The 17500-nt window shown below is 43.5% G+C and overlaps 1 protein-coding gene across 1 annotated transcript in view; it reads left to right on the top strand.

Moving 5' to 3' along the window:
- LOC139379283 (protein O-mannosyl-transferase TMTC2-like) overlaps positions 1–17500 on the top strand; it is a 59531-nt gene that overhangs the window by 7298 nt on the left and 34733 nt on the right. The window contains exon 2 of the mRNA XM_071122085.1: positions 16746–17500. This exon is cut by the window's right edge and continues 140 nt beyond it. Within this exon, the coding sequence (XP_070978186.1) occupies positions 16746–17500 (755 nt within the window). The remainder of the gene's footprint in view (positions 1–16745) is intronic.

Below are 17500 nucleotides of genomic sequence, written 5' to 3'. Positions count from 1 at the left end.
GTTCTGTATTTAGTGGCATGTCTACAGAAGTGGGGAAGGCTACTTGTTTCTACAACTACAACAATGTGCATGAAAGAGCAGTGTGTCATCAGTTAATGTAATGTAACAATCTATCTACTGGCTAGTAGGTCTAACAATCTATCTGCTGGCTAGTAGGTCTAACAATCTATCTGCTGGCTAGTAGGTCTAACAATCTATCTGCTGGCTAGTAGGTCTAACAATCTATCGGCTGGCTAGTAGATCTAACAATCTATCTGCTGGCTAGTAGGTCTAACAATCTATCTGCTGGCTAGTAGGTCTAACAATCTATCTGCTGGCTAGTAGGTCTAACAATCTATCTGCTGGCTAGTAGGTCTAACAATCTATCTGCTGGCTAGTAGGTCTAACAATCTATCTGCTGGCTAGTAGGTCTAACAATCTATCTGCTGGCTAGTAGGTCTAACAATCTATCTGCTGGCTAGTAGGTCTAACAATCTATCTGCTTGCTAGTAGGTCTAACAATCTATCTGCTGGCTAGTAGGTCTAACAATCTATCTGCTGGCTAGTAGGTCTAACAATCTATCTGCTGGCTAGTAGGTCTAACAATCTATCTGCTGGCTAGTAGGTCTAACAATCTATCTGCTGGCTAGTAGGTCTAACAAAGTGTCATATCTGAAGTAAAGTGATGGATAATGTTTGGCTTCCCTTTAGTTGCCTGACAACACTGGTTCAGCCTCTCTATTTCTCTATAGACAGCAATCCCAGAGAGAAGCAGGGTGGTCCAGAGGTCCCTCCATCCCAGTGGGGGATGTGAACCTATGACCTGTCCCATTATGTGTCCCCGTGTTAGTGCCACTTCAGCCTTTATAGTGAGTGGTATTCAGTAATAAGGTCCCTTCATCAAAGTCAGCCACTGAAGGCCGGACCCTAGTCCTGTCTGATTAACTGGGGGAATGTACCTAGTCAGGACCAAAGGCCCAACGTGTTAAGAGAAGTGTAAATGGCCTGGATGTCCCTGGTTGATGACATCAGAGTTCCATCAAAAGCATTGGCCCATGGACTGCATCAACACAGAGGTGATACTCCGGGTGAAGTTTCCCCTCGGTACAGATCTAGGATCAGCTTTCTCCCCCAATCCTTACCTTAAAGTGATGCTACAAAAGTTTTGTATCATTTCTGCCAGTAGCTTTGAAAGTAAGTCCCCTAAAAATGGTACACAATTGTGTAGAACGTCATCCATTCCATATGATATGTTACGAATTACAATTCGTACAATATGTTATGAATTTGTAAGTGCTTAATTAAGATCCCGTTCAAATCAAATCAAACTTTTTTTGTCACATGCGTTGAATACAACAAGTGTAGACCTTACCGTGAAATGCTTACTTACAAGCCCTTAACCAACAGTGCAGTTCAAGAAGAGTTAAGAAAATATTTACCAAATAAACTAAGGTAAAAAATAATAAAAAGTAACACAATAACGAGACTATATACAGGGGGTACCAGTACCGAGTCAGTGTGCGGGGGTACAGGTTAGAGGTCATTTGTACATGTAGGTAGGGGTGAAGTGACTATGCATTGATAATAAACTCCAAGATCGCATAGCAGTTCAGACGTCTTTTGTCCTCGTCTTGTCGTGTCCTGTATATATTATATATATTTACAACTTTTTTCACATACATTTTATTTTTATTTTCCATCAACTCATCTTCTAAACACTCTCCTGCAACCAGCCTCACCAATTTATATTTATAAAAAAGTATTATTTACCTCAGATCTGTAATCCTCCAAGAAGCTAGCCAGAAACTCCAAGAAGCTAGCCAGAAACTAGCCAGAAGCTAGCCAGGAGCTAGCCCAGAAGCTAATCCAGAAGCTAATCAGAAGCTAGTTAGCTTCTTTACTGGCAAATCGTTAGTATTCAGCTAACCACGGTTTGTGGTCATCAGCTATCCTTTAGCTCGAAAATCCATCGAAAATCTATCGCCAGTTTTGTACGGCGCAGCGCGGCTCGGAACGGAACATACCGGACCAATTTTTCTCTCCATGTCCCTGGATTTCAACTGCTCTCTGGACATTCATACCCGGATCTCACAGCTAGCTAGCTGCTATCCGTGTGACAGTCGGCTTTCGTCGATTCCGGAGCAAACATCGATTGTTCCGGTGCTAGCCAGCTCCGTCAATCACTCCTGAGTTCCATCATTCACTCCTGGGCTGCAGTCACCTATCTGGACCCGTTTCACTGCCTACGCGGAGCCCCACCGGGCCTTCACAACTGGACTGCCGACGTTATCTACCTGAATGAGATCCGGCTGGCTCCTCTGTCGCGACGTTACCTGAACGCCCATCTGCGGCCCGCTAACCGTTAGCTGTCTTACCGGCTGCTATCTGAATAGACAATCGGACAATTTATTTATTTTTATTATTATTATGTTTTCTTCTCGGGCCTCTATAACTATATCTATTGTTCTTATTTTTGTTGTTGTTGTGTGATTTGGATTAATCCCCTCTACCTCACGGAACCCCACTAATCTACTGACCGAACGCAAGAGGTGGCTAACAACAGACTCCATCCTATGCTAGCTTGCTACCGGTTGGCCTGGCTAGCTGTCTAAATCGCCGTGACCCTCAACCAACCTCTCCACTCACTGGACCCTTTTGATCACTCGACTAAGCATGCCTCTCCTTAATGTCAATATGTCTTGTCCATTGCTGTTCTGGTTAATGTTTATTGGCTTATTTCACTGTAGAGCCTCTAGTCCTGCTCACTATACCTTATCCAACCTATTAGTTCCACCACCCACACATGCAATGACATCTCCTGGTTTCAATGATGTTTCTAGAGACAATATCTCTCTCTTCATCACTCAATACCTAGGTTTACCTCCACTGTATTCACATCCTACCTTACCTTTGTCTGTACATTATACCTTGATGCTATTTTATCGCCCCCAGAAACCTCCTTTTACTCTCTGTTCCAGACGTTCTAGACGACCAATTCTTATTGCTTTTAGCCGCACCCTTATTCTACTCCTCCTATGTTCCTCTGGCGATGTAGAGGTGAATCCAGGCCCTGCAGTGCCTAGCTCCACTCCTATTCCCCAGGCGCTCTCTTTTGACGACTTCTGTAACCGTAATAGCCTTGGTTTCATGCATGTTAACATTAGAAGCCTCCTCCCTAAGTTTGTTCTATTCACTGCTTTAGCACACTCTGCCAACCCGGATGTTCTAGCTGTGTCTGAATCCTGGCTTAGGAAGACCACCAAAAATTCAGACATTTTAATTCCAAACTACAACATTTTCAGACAAGATAGAACTGCCAAAGGGGGCGGTGTTGCAATCTACTGCAAAGATAGCCTGCAGAGTTCTGTCCTACTATCCAGGTCTGTACCCAAACAATTTGAACTTCTACTTTTAAAAATCCACCTCTCTAAAAACAAGTCTCTCACCGTTGCCGCCTGCTATAGACCACCCTCTGCCCCCAGCTGTGCTCTGGACACCATATGTGAACTGATTGCCCCCCATCTATCTTCAGAGCTTGTGCTGCTAGGCGACCTAAACTGGAACATGCTTAACACCCCAGCCATCCTACAATCTAAACTTGATGCCCTCAATCTCACACAAATTATCAATGAACCTACCAGGTACCTCCCCAAAGCCTTAAACACGGGCACCCTCATAGATATCATTCTAACCAACTTCCCCTCTAAATACACCTCTGCTGTCTTCAACCAAGATCTCAGCGATCAATGCCTCATTGCCTGCATCCGTAATGGGTCAGCGGTCAAACGACCTCCTCTCATCACTGTAAAACGCTCCCTGAAACACTTCAGCGAGCAGGCCTTTCTAATCGACCTGGCCGGGGTATCCTGGAAGGATATTGACCTCATCCCGTCAGTAGAGGATGCCTGGATATTTTTTTAAAATGCCTTCCTAACCATCTTAAATAAACATGCCCCATTCAAGAAATTTAGAACCAGGAACAGATATAGCCCTTGGTTCTCCCCAGACCTGACTGCCCTTAACCAACACAAAAACATCCTATGGCGTTCTGCATTAGCATCGAACAGCCCCCGTGATATGCAGCTGTTCAGGGAAGCTAGAAACCATTATACACAGGCAGTTAGAAAAGCCAAGGCTAGCTTTTTCAAGCAGAAATTTGCTTCTTGCAACACTAACTCAAAAAAGTTCTGGGACACTGTAAAGTCCATGGAGAATAAGAACACCTCCTCCCAGCTGCCCACTGCACTGAAGATAGGAAACACTGTCACCACTGATAAATCCACCATAATTGAACATTTCAATAAGCATTTTTCTACTGCTGGCCATGCTTTCCACCTGGCTACTCCTACCCCTGTCAACAGCACTGCACCCCCAACAGCAACTCGCCCAAGCCTTCCCCATTTCTCCTTCTCCCAAATCCATTCAGCTGATGTTCTGAAAGAGCTGCAAAATCTGGACCCCTACAAATCAGCCGGGCTAGACAATCTGGACCCTTTCTTTCTAAAATTATCTGCCGAAATTGTTGCCACCCCTATTACTAGCCTGTTCAACCTCTCTTTCGTGTCGTCTGAGATTCCCATAGATTGGAAAGCAGCTGCGGTCATCCCCCTCTTCAAAGGGGGGGACACTCTTGACCCAAACTGCTACAGACCTATATCTATCCTACCATGCCTTTCTAAGGTCTTCGAAAGCCAAGTCAACAAACAGATTACCGACCATTTTGAATCTCACCATACCTTCTCTGCTATGCAATCTGGTTTCAGAGCTGGTCATGGGTGCACCTCAGCCACGCTCAAGGTCCTAAACGATATCTTAACCGCCATCGATAAGAAACATTACTGTGCAGCCGTATTCATTGATCTGGCCAAGGCTTTCGACTCTGTCAATCACCACATCCTCATCGGCAGACTCAACAGCCTTGGTTTCTCAAATGATTGCCTCGCATGGTTCACCAACTACTTCTCTGATAGAGTTCAGTGTGTCAAATCGGAGGGTCTGTTGTCCGGACCTCTGGCAGTCTCTATGGGGGTGCCACAGGGTTCAATTCTTGGACCGACTCTCTTCTCTGTATACATCAATGAGGTCGCTCTTGCTGCTGGTGAGTCTCTGATCCACCTCTACGCAGACGACACCATTCTGTATACTTCCGGCCCTTCTTTGGACACTGTGTTAACAACCCTCCAGGCAAGCTTCAATGCCATACAACTCTCCTTCCGTGGCCTCCAATTGCTCTTAAATACAAGTAAAACTAAATGCATGCTCTTCAACCGATCGCTACCTGCACCTACCCGCCTGTCCAACATCACTACTCTGGACGGCTCTGACTTAGAATACGTGGACAACTACAAATACTTAGGTGTCTGGTTAGACTGTAAACTCTCCTTCCAGACCCATATCAAACATCTCCAATCCAAAGTTAAATCTAGAATTGGCTTCCTATTTCGCAACAAAGCATCCTTCACTCATGCTGCCAAACATACCCTTGTAAAACTGACCATCCTACCAATCCTCGACTTTGGCGATGTCATTTACAAAATAGCCTCCAATACCCTACTCAACAAATTGGATGCAGTCTATCACAGTGCAATCCGTTTTGTCACCAAAGCCCCATATACTACCCACCATTGCGACCTGTACGCTCTCGTTGGCTGGCCCTCGCTTCATACTCGTCGCCAAACCCACTGGCTCCATGTCATCTACAAGACCCTGCTAGGTAAAGTCCCCCCTTATCTCAGCTCGCTGGTCACCATAGCATCTCCCACCTGTAGCACACGCTCCAGCAGGTATATCTCTCTAGTCACCCCCAAAACCAATTCTTTCTTTGGCCGCCTCTCTTTCCAGTTCTCTGCTGCCAATGACTGGAACGAACTACAAAAATCTCTGAAACTGGAAACACTTATCTCCCTCACTAGCTTTAAGCACCAACTGTCAGAGCAGCTCACAGATTACTGCACCTGTACATAGCCCACCTATAATTTAGCCCTATCAACTACCTCTTTCCCAACTGTATTTAATTTATTTATTTATTTTGCTCCTTTGCACCCCATTATTTTTATTTCTACTTTGCACATTCCTCCATTGCAAAACTACCATTCCAGTGTTTTACTTGCTATATTGTATTTACCTTGCCACCAAGGCCTTTTTTGCCTTTACCTCCCTTCTCACCTCATTTGCTCACATTGTATATAGACTTGTTTATACTTTATTATTGACTGTATGTTTGTTTTACTCCATGTGTAACTCTGTGTTGTTGTATCTGTCGAACTGCTTTGCTTTATCTTGGCCAGGTCGCAATTGTAAATGAGAACTTGTTCTCAACTTGCCTACCTGGTTAAATAAAGGTAAAATAAAATAAAAATAAATAAAATAAATAAATAAACAGCAGTGAGTAGCAGCAGTGTACAAAACAAATGGAGGGTTGGGAGGGTCGATGTAATACTCCGGTGGCCATTTGATTAATTGTTCAGCAGTCTTATGGCTTGGGGGTAGAAGCTGTTAAGGAGCCTTTTGGTCCTAGACTTGGTGCTCCGGTACCGCTTGCCGTGTGGTAGCAGAGAAAACAGTCTATGTCTTGGGTGACTGTAGTCTCTGACAATTTTATGGGCTTTCCTCTGATACAGCCTATTATATAGGTCCTGGATGGCAGGAAGCTTGGCCCCAGTGATGCACTGGGCAGTACGCACTACCCTCTGTAGCGCCTTACGGTCAGATGCCGAGCAGTTGCCATACCAGGCGGTGATGCAACCGGTCAGGATGCTCTCGATGGTGCAGCTGTAGAACATTTTGAGGATCTGGGGACCCATGCCAAATCTTTTCAGTCTCCTGAGGGGGAAAATGTTTTGTCGTGCCCTCTTTACGACTGTCTTTACGCAGTCGTGGGTGAACAGGTAGTACAGGAGGGGCCCCAGTGTTGAGGATGAGGGTGGCAGATGGGTTGTTGCCTACCCTTACCACCTGGGGGCGGCCCGTCAGGAAGTCCAGGATCCAGTTGCAGAGGGAGGTGTTTAGTCCCAGGGTCCATAGCTTAGTGATGAGCTTTGTAGGTACTATGGTGTTGAACGCTGAGCTGTAGTCAATGAACAGCATTCTCACATAGGTATTCCTTTTGTCCAGGTGGGAAAGGGCAGTGTGGAGTGCGATTGAGATTGAGATTGAGTCCAGACTTGTGGAGGTCTTGGCTCATTTCTTTTGATTTTCCCATCATGTCAAGCAAAGAGGTGGTGCCTCAGAAAAAAAATTGTAAACCTCCACAAGTCTGGTTCATCCTTGGGAGTAATTTCCAAATGCCTGAAGGTTCACATTCATCTGTATAAACAATAGTATGCAAGTATAAACACCATGGGACCACGCAGCTGTCATACCGCTCAGGAAGGAGACGCGTTCTGTCTCCTAGAGATGAACGTACTTTGGTGCGAAAAGTGCAAATCAATCCCAGAACAACCGCAAAGGACCTTGTGAAGATGCTGGAGGAAACTGGTACAAAAGTATCTATATCCACAGTAAATGTCCCCTGGTCTGATGAAACAAAAATAGAACTGTTTGGCCATAATGACCATCGCTATGTTTGGAGGAAAAGTGGGAGGCTTGCAAGCCGAAGAACACCATCCCAACCGTGAAGCACGGGGGTGGCAGCATCATGTTTTGGGGGTGCTTTGCTGCAGGAGGGACTGGTGCACTTCACAAAATAGATGGCATCATGAGGTGGAAAACTAGGTGGATATATTGAAGCAACATCTCAAGACATCAGTCAGGAAGTTAAAGCTTGGTCTCAAATGCGTTTTCCAAATGGACAATGACCCCAAGCATACTTCCAAAGTTGTGGCAAAATGGCTTAAGGACAACAGAGTCAAGATATTGGAGTGGCCATCACAAAGCCCTGACCTCAACTCTATAAAACATTTGTGGGCAGAACTGAAAAAGCGTGTGCTAGTAAGGAGGTCTACAAACCTGACTCAGTTCCACCAGCTCTGTCAGGGGGAATGGGCCAAAATTCACCCAACTTACTGTGGGAAGCTTGTGGAAGGCTATCTGAAACGTTTGACGCAAGTTAAACAATTTAAAGGCAATGCTACCAAACACTAATTGAGTGTATGTAACGTCTGACCCACTGGGAATGTGATGAAAGAAATAAAGGCTGAAATAAATCATTCTCTCTACTATTATTCTGACATTTCACATTCTTAAAATAAAGTGGTGATCCTAACTGACCTAAGACAAGGTCTTTTTACAAGGAATTAGGAATTGTGAAAAACTGAGTTTAAATGTAGTTGGCTAAGGTGTATGTAAACTTCCGACTTCAACTGTATGTACGGTCACTGTGGGGACAATGTCGTCGATGCACTTATTGATGAAGCCGATGACTGAGGTGGTATACTCCTCAATGCCATTGGATGAATCTGTGAACATATTCCAGTCAGTGCTAGCAAAACAATCCTGTAGCGTCATCTGACCACTTTCATATTGAGCGAGTCACTGGTACTTCCTGCTTTAGTTTTTGCTTGTAAGCTTGGAGTAAAGGTGGTCTAGAGTTTTTTTTCCTCCTCTGGTTGCACATGTGACATGCTGGTAAAATTTTTATTTAAGTTTCTGAAAACTGATTTAAGTTTCCCTGCATTAAAGTCCCCGGCCACTAGGAGCGCCGCTTCTGGGTGAGCATTTTCTAGTTTGCTTATAGAGTTGGCCTTATAGAGTTGGTTGAGTGCGGTCTTAGTGCCAGCATCGGTCTGTGGTGGTAAATAGACGGCTACGAATAATATAGATGAGACTCTACCTCAGGCAAGTAATACCTCGAGACTTCTTTGATATTAGACATTGCGCACCAGCTGTTATTGACAAAAAGACACACACTCCCACCACTCGTCTTACCAGACGTATATTCTCTGTTCTGCTGGTGCATTTAAAATCCGTGTCATCGCTCAGCCACGTCTCAGTGAAACATAAGATATTACAGTTCTTAATGTCCTGTTTTTTTGTTGTTTAAATTTTTTTTTTTACCCCTTTTTCTCCCCAATTTCGTGGTATCCAATTGTTGTAGTAGCTACTATCTTGTCTCATCGCTACAACTCCCGTACGGGCTCGGGAGAGACGAAGGTTGAAAGTCATGCGTCCTCCGATACACAACCCAACCAGCCGCACTGCTTCTTAACACAGCGCGCATCCAACCCGGAAGCCAGCCGCACCAATGTGTCGGAGGCTACACCGTGCACCTGGCAACCTTGGTTAGCGCACACTGCGCCCGGCCCGCCACAGGAGGGAGACAAGGACATCCCTACCGACCAATCCCTCCCTAACCCGGACGACGCTAGGCCAATTGTGCGTCACCCCACGGACCTCGGGACTCTGATGGCACAGCTGGCGCTGCAGTACAGCGCCCTGAACCACTGCGCCATACGGGTAGGATAATCTTAATCATAGGTCATCAATTTTATTTTCCAATGATTGCATGTTAGCAAGTAGAATTGATGGCAGTGGGAGTTTACTTGCTTGCCAACAGATTCTCAAAAGGCAGCCCGATCTGCGTCCTTTTTTCCTCCGTATTTTCTTCACGCAAATGACGGGGATCTGGGCCTGTGCCATCAGAGTATTTTCTTCACGCAAATGACGGGGATCTGGGCCTGTTCCCGGGAGAGTAATCCCGGTTCTGATGTCCAGAAGTTATTTTCGGGAATAAGAGACGGAAGCAGCAACATTATGTACAAAATAAGTTTAAAAAAATAAGTTACAAACAACGCAATTTAAAAAATAAAAAAAAAGCAAAATTAGTTGCAGGCATGTAAAACGTCAGCCATCCTCTTCAGCGCCATCTTAACAGTCTCTGAGTAGTGGAGAAACGAGGGACAACTTCATCCTACACCCAGATATAGTGGCAGCGCTGCCATGTCAAGCATTGTAAGCATCTGGCTAGGGATAGGAGTGCAACAGTGGCCTGGATATCATACCCAATGTTACTGTTTTAACTCTAACTAAAATCGTATGGTCCAAGAAGGCCCAACCAAGGCTCATATACAAGGAGGATTTATGAGGAGGATGAGGAGTGTAAACGGGACATGACTTTATAGAGGAAGTCCATAGGCTCTTTCCCCCTGCTGCTTTCTGTCAGTCCACAGGCAGCTTTATGGGAGTCAACTAATGTCAACCTAATCCCGCTGTGTCTTCAAACACGTCTTGAACAGCGCCAACAGACACTAATAACAGTACGTTGGGTATTAGAGGACCACACGCAGTAGAGGACAATGTTTGAACATGGCTAATGATGAATGACAAACACAATGAGGAGATAAGAATGGGCTGGTCACCATGTCGTTTTAAAAGAGAGATAGGGAGAGAGGGAGAGAGAGACAGGGAGAGGGGGGGACAGAGGGAGAGGGAGAGAGAGAGACAGGGAGAGAGAGGGACAGAGGGAGAGGGAAAGAGAGAGAGAGAGAGACAGAGAGAGAGACACGGAGAGAGAGAGAGAGAGAGAGAGAGAGAGAGACACGGAGAGAGAGAGGGAGGGAGATGGAGGGAGAGCGAGAAAGGGAGAGGGATGGACAGTGCCCATGCGGATGGAAAGCAGAGAGGTCTTATGTAGTGAAGAGAGCAGTAATAATCCACAGTGTGTGAGATCTGTGGAGAGCGCAGGGTTTAGATGAAAGCCTTTGCCCGAGTGGGACTGCAGCTTTGACATGCTGTAGGGGATTATTCTGGCTCTTTTAACCAGCCACAGATCTTATGAGCTCCAATGAGAGAGCTGCTCTGACGCTGGAAATAAAGTAACTCTAACTCAAACAGATAAATCATCAATGATCCTAGCATTGCCCTGGGTGACTTTGACTGTACCTCTAGAATCCAATCACATCAAATCAATCCACATAAAATTAAGTCAAATGTTATTTGTAAAGTTATTTTTGTAAAGTCATTTTTCACAGAATAGCCAGATGAGTTGTGAAATAGAATGATACACAGAGAAAGGTTGAAGTTCGTAATAGAAAAAAGTGCAGAAAAGTAAGCAGGTGAGTTTATTTTTATAGTGCTTTAGAGGAATTTGGTGGAGTTTCAGACTCTCACTCAGAATTTAAGGAAAATTGAGAGACCATTTTGTCTCAATTTACCCTGATTGTGGAATCGCCATCAACGTCGACAGACCGCGGCTTTGGCCTTTTGAGTCCAAGATTGATCTTCAAGTTAATTAAGGCAAGATTGGGGAATTGGGAGAGGAAACCTACTGGAAGGTGAAATGGAGCCAGATTTAATTTTTCATACAGCATTTTCCCCAGACAAGAAGAGCAAGACGATCCCATCAATAACCTCATCTCCTCTGTGTAAAAATACATAGCCTCTTCCTTTGTGTGTCTGCTTTCTGGTTCAGAAATCAATATACAATTCTTCCCTCTGATTTTCTTACTCCCTTCAGCCCAAAAATCTTCAAATCTCCCCGGTCATATTTGATATGTTTCCACAGAAAGAGAAGACTGAAAACACAGATTTTCTGTAATTGGTTTATCTCACAGTCACATGTACCTCATCTCAAAGGAAATCTTCTCCTCCTCAGAGAGATAAAATTGTCTCACACTCTCAGTTCTGAAGTGAAGGCCCAGCAAATGAAGCATGTCTATTGTCCAGGACAAGTCAATCCTAATAAACTCCTTAGTCCTAATTTAAGGGTAATTGGAAATGCAGGTTTCAAAAACTCGTACGCACTAGTATGGTCATAACCTTCGCTGAGCAGGACTATTTGAAAATAGTTTCTCTCTGAGCTCTCTGTTGAGAGTTAACTGGGGCTATGTTTATGTGCTTATGAATATATCTGATTTGATATACTGAGTGTACGTTACTTCCAGCTGAACTGTAGGCTACTGACACTTTTAAAGAGGATTTTCTCTGTTTACAGTTAGGAACACATTGACATTGTTTGAGAAATAATCCATCAGGTTTAAACTGTACAACATCATTCTTTGGCAATGAGACTAACCATTTTCATACTGCCGTGCCAACCGGAGTCATACTGTTCTGGCTCTGATCCTTTCTGTCCACATTGACCTTTGCAGCGTGACAACCGTAACTATGGTAGATGCGTGACCAGGCCAGTGCAGTAGAGCTCAGCTCGGCATGGCTCGGCTCGGCATGGCTCGGTGCGGTTTAGGAGTGTGAAAAGAGGATGAGCACTAGAGACCTAGGCTGTGCAGCTGCCTGGCTGCCTATGTCATGCTGGGGATAACACTCTTACTCAATCTACTCATCTCTGTGGTGCTCTGAGATGATTTTATATTTACTTTGTAACCTAATTTAAAGTAGGGAGTAAATTAGGTCTGTAATTGCGAAACAGCCTGAAATGTTCAAAGGCCTGGTGAGATTGTGATGAAAACACTTACACACACAGACACACACACACACAGCTCTCATGCCACCCCCACAGGTTCAGCCAGAGTTCACTGGAGGCTGGTGTGTGGATGGAAGCCACACTCTCTGTCTGTACTGTACAGTAGGGAGAAAAGAAGACTCCCTGGTCTCTGTGTGGACAGTAGGAAGCCTATATTATATTTTAAAAGCATCCATACAGATTCATCCAAATGAATTACATTTCTTCTTTAGACCATCAGACCAACGGATTATGATAAACTGGATTATGAGATCACAATACATCATAAGGGCCATACATGCTTATGACAAGTCTTCAAATGCATTCAGACTGCATCATAATGCGTTATACCTGCAGGCTTGAAGTAAATTGTTTCCCCAACTTTCTCCTGAGAGAGAGCAATATGTTCTGTTCAACTGGTATATGTGTCAATACATTCCTTTCACAGCTGCAGCCTCTCTCTTCCGGACTGCGGTGACCCCTAAGTCTAGACAGATGTGATTTAATTAGCCAGAATTGGGGGGGGGGGGGGGGGGGGGGGGGTCAAGGATGTGACCGTACAACCTTCTGTAACCATAGCAACGTAACTCTAAACTTTAAAGTGTTGCTGACCTGTCCGTATTCACAAGGTATGAGTCAGAGTGCTGATCTAGGATCAGGCTCCTCCGTGTCCATATAATCGTATTCATTATGATATAAAAGACTAAACTGATCAGCACTCCTACTCTGAATATGGGCCCAGGAGTGTGACCCTGTAAAACAAAGTGAAATAATATTTGCGCTATTCTCTACTTATCATACAGTTCTCTACTTATCATACAGTTCTCTACTTATCATACAGTTCTCTACTTATCATACAGTTCTCTACTTATCATACAGTTCTCTACTTATCATACAGTTCTCTACTTATCATACGGTTCTCTACTTATCATACGGTTCTCTACTTATCATACAGTTCTCTACTTATCATACAGTTCTCTACTTATCAGACAGTTCTCTACTTATCATACAGTTCTCTACTTATCATACAGTTCTCTACTTATCCTACAGTTCTCTACTTATCATACAGTTCTCTACTTATCATACAGTTCTCTACTTATCATACAGTTCTCTACTTATCATACAGTTCTCTACTTATCATACAGTTCTCTACTTATCATACGGTTCTCTACTTATCATACAGTTCTCTACTTATCATACAGTTCTCTACTTATCATACAGTTCTCTACTTATCATACGGTTCTCTACTTATCATACAGTTCTCTACTTATCATACAGTTCTCTACTTATCATACAGTTCTCTACTTATCATACAGTTCTCTACTTATCCTACAGTTCTCTACTTATCATACAGTTCTCTACTTATCATACAGTTCTCTACTTATCATACAGTTCTCTACTTATCATACAGTTCTCTACTTATCATACAGTTCTCTACTTATCATACAGTTCTCTACTTATCATACAGTTCTCTACTTATCATACAGTTCTCTACTTATCATACAGTTCTCTACTTATCATACAGTTCTCTACTTATCATACAGTTCTCTACTTATCATACAGTTCTCTACTTATCATACAGTTCTCTACTTATCATACAGTTCTCTACTTATCATACAGTTCTCTACTTATCATACAGTTCTCTACTTATCATACGGTTCTCTACTTATCATACGGTTCTCTACTTATCATACAGTTCTCTACTTATCATACGGTTCTCTACTTATCATACAGTTCTCTACTTATCATACAGTTCTCTACTTATCATACAGTTCTCTACTTATCATACAGTTCTCTACTTATCATACAGTTCTCTACTTATCATACAGTTCTCTACTTATCATACAGTTCTCTACTTATCATACAGTTCTCTACTTATCATACAGTTCTCTACTTATCATACAGTTCTCTACTTATCCTACAGTTCTCTACTTATCATACAGTTCTCTACTTATCATACAGTTCTCTACTTATCATACAGTTCTCTACTTATCATACAGTTCTCTACTTATCCTACAGTTCTCTACTTATCATACAGTTCTCTACTTATCATACAGTTCTCTACTTATCATACAGTTCTCTACTTATCCTACAGTTCTCTACTTATCATACAGTTCTCTACTTATCATACAGTTCTCTACTTATCATACAGTTCTCTACTTATCATACAGTTCTCTACTTATCATACAGTTCTCTACTTATCATACAGTTGTCTACTTATCATACAGTTCTCTACTTATCATACAGTTCTCTACTTATCATACAGTTCTCTACTTATCATACAGTTCTCTACTTATCATACAGTTCTCTACTTATCATACAGTTCTCTACTTATCATACAGTTCTCTACTTATCATACAGTTCTCTACTTATCATACAGTTCTCTACTTATCATACAGTTCTCTACTTATCATACAGTTCTCTACTTATCCTACAGTTCTCTACTTATCATACAGTTCTCTACTTATCATACAGTTCTCTACTTATCATACAGTTCTCTACTTATCATACAGTTCTCTACTTATCATACAGTTCTCTACTTATCAAACAGTTGTCCCCTGGCTGCTTTCTGTTTCAGCCTTTTTTGATTTGAGTAGTGCTCTAATCTATTCATCAAAAAATAAAATTCCCAGATTTTTATGAGCCTAACATGCCAAAAAAGGTCTTAATTCCTATGCCAGATATGTATTCATAAAGCCATTAGGAACTGTAAAAATAGCAAACAATCTCTCTTAAAGTCCATTTTCCTCTGAGAAGTTCATGAGGGGATGGGTTAGTAACATTTGGCAGTAGTAATGAAGTTTTGAAGTTACTAGTCCTGGTCTAACTACAGTAAGGTCCCTGATGGAGCTGAAAGCTGAACGTGGTGACAGGCCAGTGGAAGGTGTTTAATAAGGAACCTGATGCTGATCATGCTACGGCATTAATCCTCTTATAGCTGTAAACAGAATCTACATACCGACACAGTGAGCTCTGAGCTGATTAAACATCACTCTCCACTCTACTGAAATGGGCCAACAATCTGAATCAGGCCCTCCCCGCTCTACTTCTCCCAGCATGCACTAGGGCAGCATCTGACAAGGCACCCTATTCCCTAGGGTGCCATTTCGGAAGCCACCCAAGGCCTGAGTTGTGCAGTCAAATTGCACTCAAGGGACTTAGCTAGTCTAAACACATAGCCTATTTGGGCATACAAGACACCATGCTACAATACATGGACGGATCTGTTCTATATCAAATTTAGAGGCATTACTTTGCAGGAAGATGGATGAACGGAATAAGAATGAGAGAAACGCAGTGCACCCGTGATGTCATCGTATGCAGTTGGTAGTAGGGTCCAGTGTCGTGGTCTATTGGTCACGTATAGTAGGTGTTCTGTTTATTTGACATGTCTTTATAGGGGCAAAGGAAACTGTTAAAAACTCCACTGGCACCAGTGCTCCAAAATGTTAGAGGTCAATTGATCTAAAGGAGTGCGCGGGGAATGGTGAGGTAGTGGTTTTCTCAGCTTGTTCATTTTTATTTAACCTTGATTTAACCAGGAAACGCCTGGTTAAATTAAAAGGAATGAATTGAAATGTATATTTGAATTAATTAATGTAGGTATGAGTTTAACACACATTGACATTGCATTTCACAGCTACTTTATTGGGCAGTAATAGCATATGTTCACCTGGAGTTGACCTAGCCTACCAGTATTTCTCATCCCACCCGTCAAATGAGAAGAATCCTTGTCCTTTAGGGCATTATTCTATTAAATCAAACTGAAACATATGAATAGAGGTGACACTGACATGGAGGGTCATTTGATAAAGATTCCCACAATTATGTTTTCTGATGAATGTGAAGTGTTAATATCCCCCATTTAGTCTCAGTGCTATCAATGCTTAATTTCTCAAAAAATGCTTTCTGTGTTTGTGTAGCAACAGAGCCATATTATTTCTGGCCGTCGTAGATACTTTTTTCAGAGGACTTGCCAATAATACCCAGAGCGCTTGGCTGTGTCAATTGCACATGAAAACGGCTTGTGTCCTGGGCAGCTTTTGCAAAAACATTCCTTCCATTTCATTCCTCATTTCTAAACAGTTCTATTCTAGAAATTCCTCACGATGTGAAATCATAGAGGTCATCGACCTTTCACATGGTCGAGATTTAAATCAAAATTCTACATTTTGCACTGATGTATATGAATACACACCAAATAAACCAACACCAAATTCTTCTGTGTTAAATAAAATATCTACTACTTTGTCTAATAGACTTTACTTAGTATTAGCCCAATAAACTATTTCTAGTTACCAATACATTCCCAGAATGAGAGCAGGAACGTTTTCAGAATGCTAAAGTTTTCTAAAAGTTCCCTGAACATTTCACACAAGTCCCAGGGTAGTTCCCATAGCATTCCTATAATGTTTTCTCTCTCCTACAGAAGAGGAACACCACTGTACTGCTGAGTCTGAGTGTGTTGATCTCCTGGGGCGTGCTTCTCCTGGCTGCTCGTCTCTACTGGATGGGTAACAAGCCCCCCAACTTCTCCAACTCAGACAACCCGGCGGCCGACTCGCCGCACCTTCTCACGCGAACTCTGACCTTCCTCTACCTGCCCGCCGCCAACGCCTGGCTCCTCCTATGCCCTGTCCAGCTCAGCTTCGATTGGTCCATGGACGCTCTACCGCTAATCAAGACCTTTGCTGATTGGAGGAACCTTCACACCGTGGCCTTCTATGCTGGATTTACTCTCCTGGCCTGGTATGGCCTCCGTAGCAGTAGCAGCCCCGACTCCAAGGCCAAGGAGACCAATGGGAAAGCTCACTTGGCGAACGGGAAGGCCCTCACCAATGGGCACAGCTACCATCCTCCAGACGGCAACCACAACATAAACTCAGAGCAGGGCTCTCCAAAGACCAATGGGAAAACCACCCTCAATGGGAATGGGTTCACCAAAACCTACCAATGTTCCCCTCGGACTACCCACCCCTCCCTCCCCTCCCTTGCCACCCTCCCCGCCACGGAGAACGTGGTGGTCTTCTCCCTGGGCCTACTCTCGCTGCCCTTCCTCCCGGCCACAAACCTCTTCTTCTATGTGGGCTTCGTGGTGGCCGAGCGGCTGTTGTACATACCCAGCATGGGCTTCTGTCTGCTGGTGGCGGTGGGGATCCGGGCCCTGTACGTCAGGCTGAGAAC

This window comes from Oncorhynchus clarkii, chromosome 21, assembly GCF_045791955.1.
Source record: "Oncorhynchus clarkii lewisi isolate Uvic-CL-2024 chromosome 21, UVic_Ocla_1.0, whole genome shotgun sequence".
NCBI lineage: Eukaryota > Metazoa > Chordata > Actinopteri > Salmoniformes > Salmonidae > Oncorhynchus > Oncorhynchus clarkii.
The sequence above is the reverse complement of the archived record's forward strand: the minus strand, read 5'-3'. Positions and strand labels throughout refer to the sequence as shown.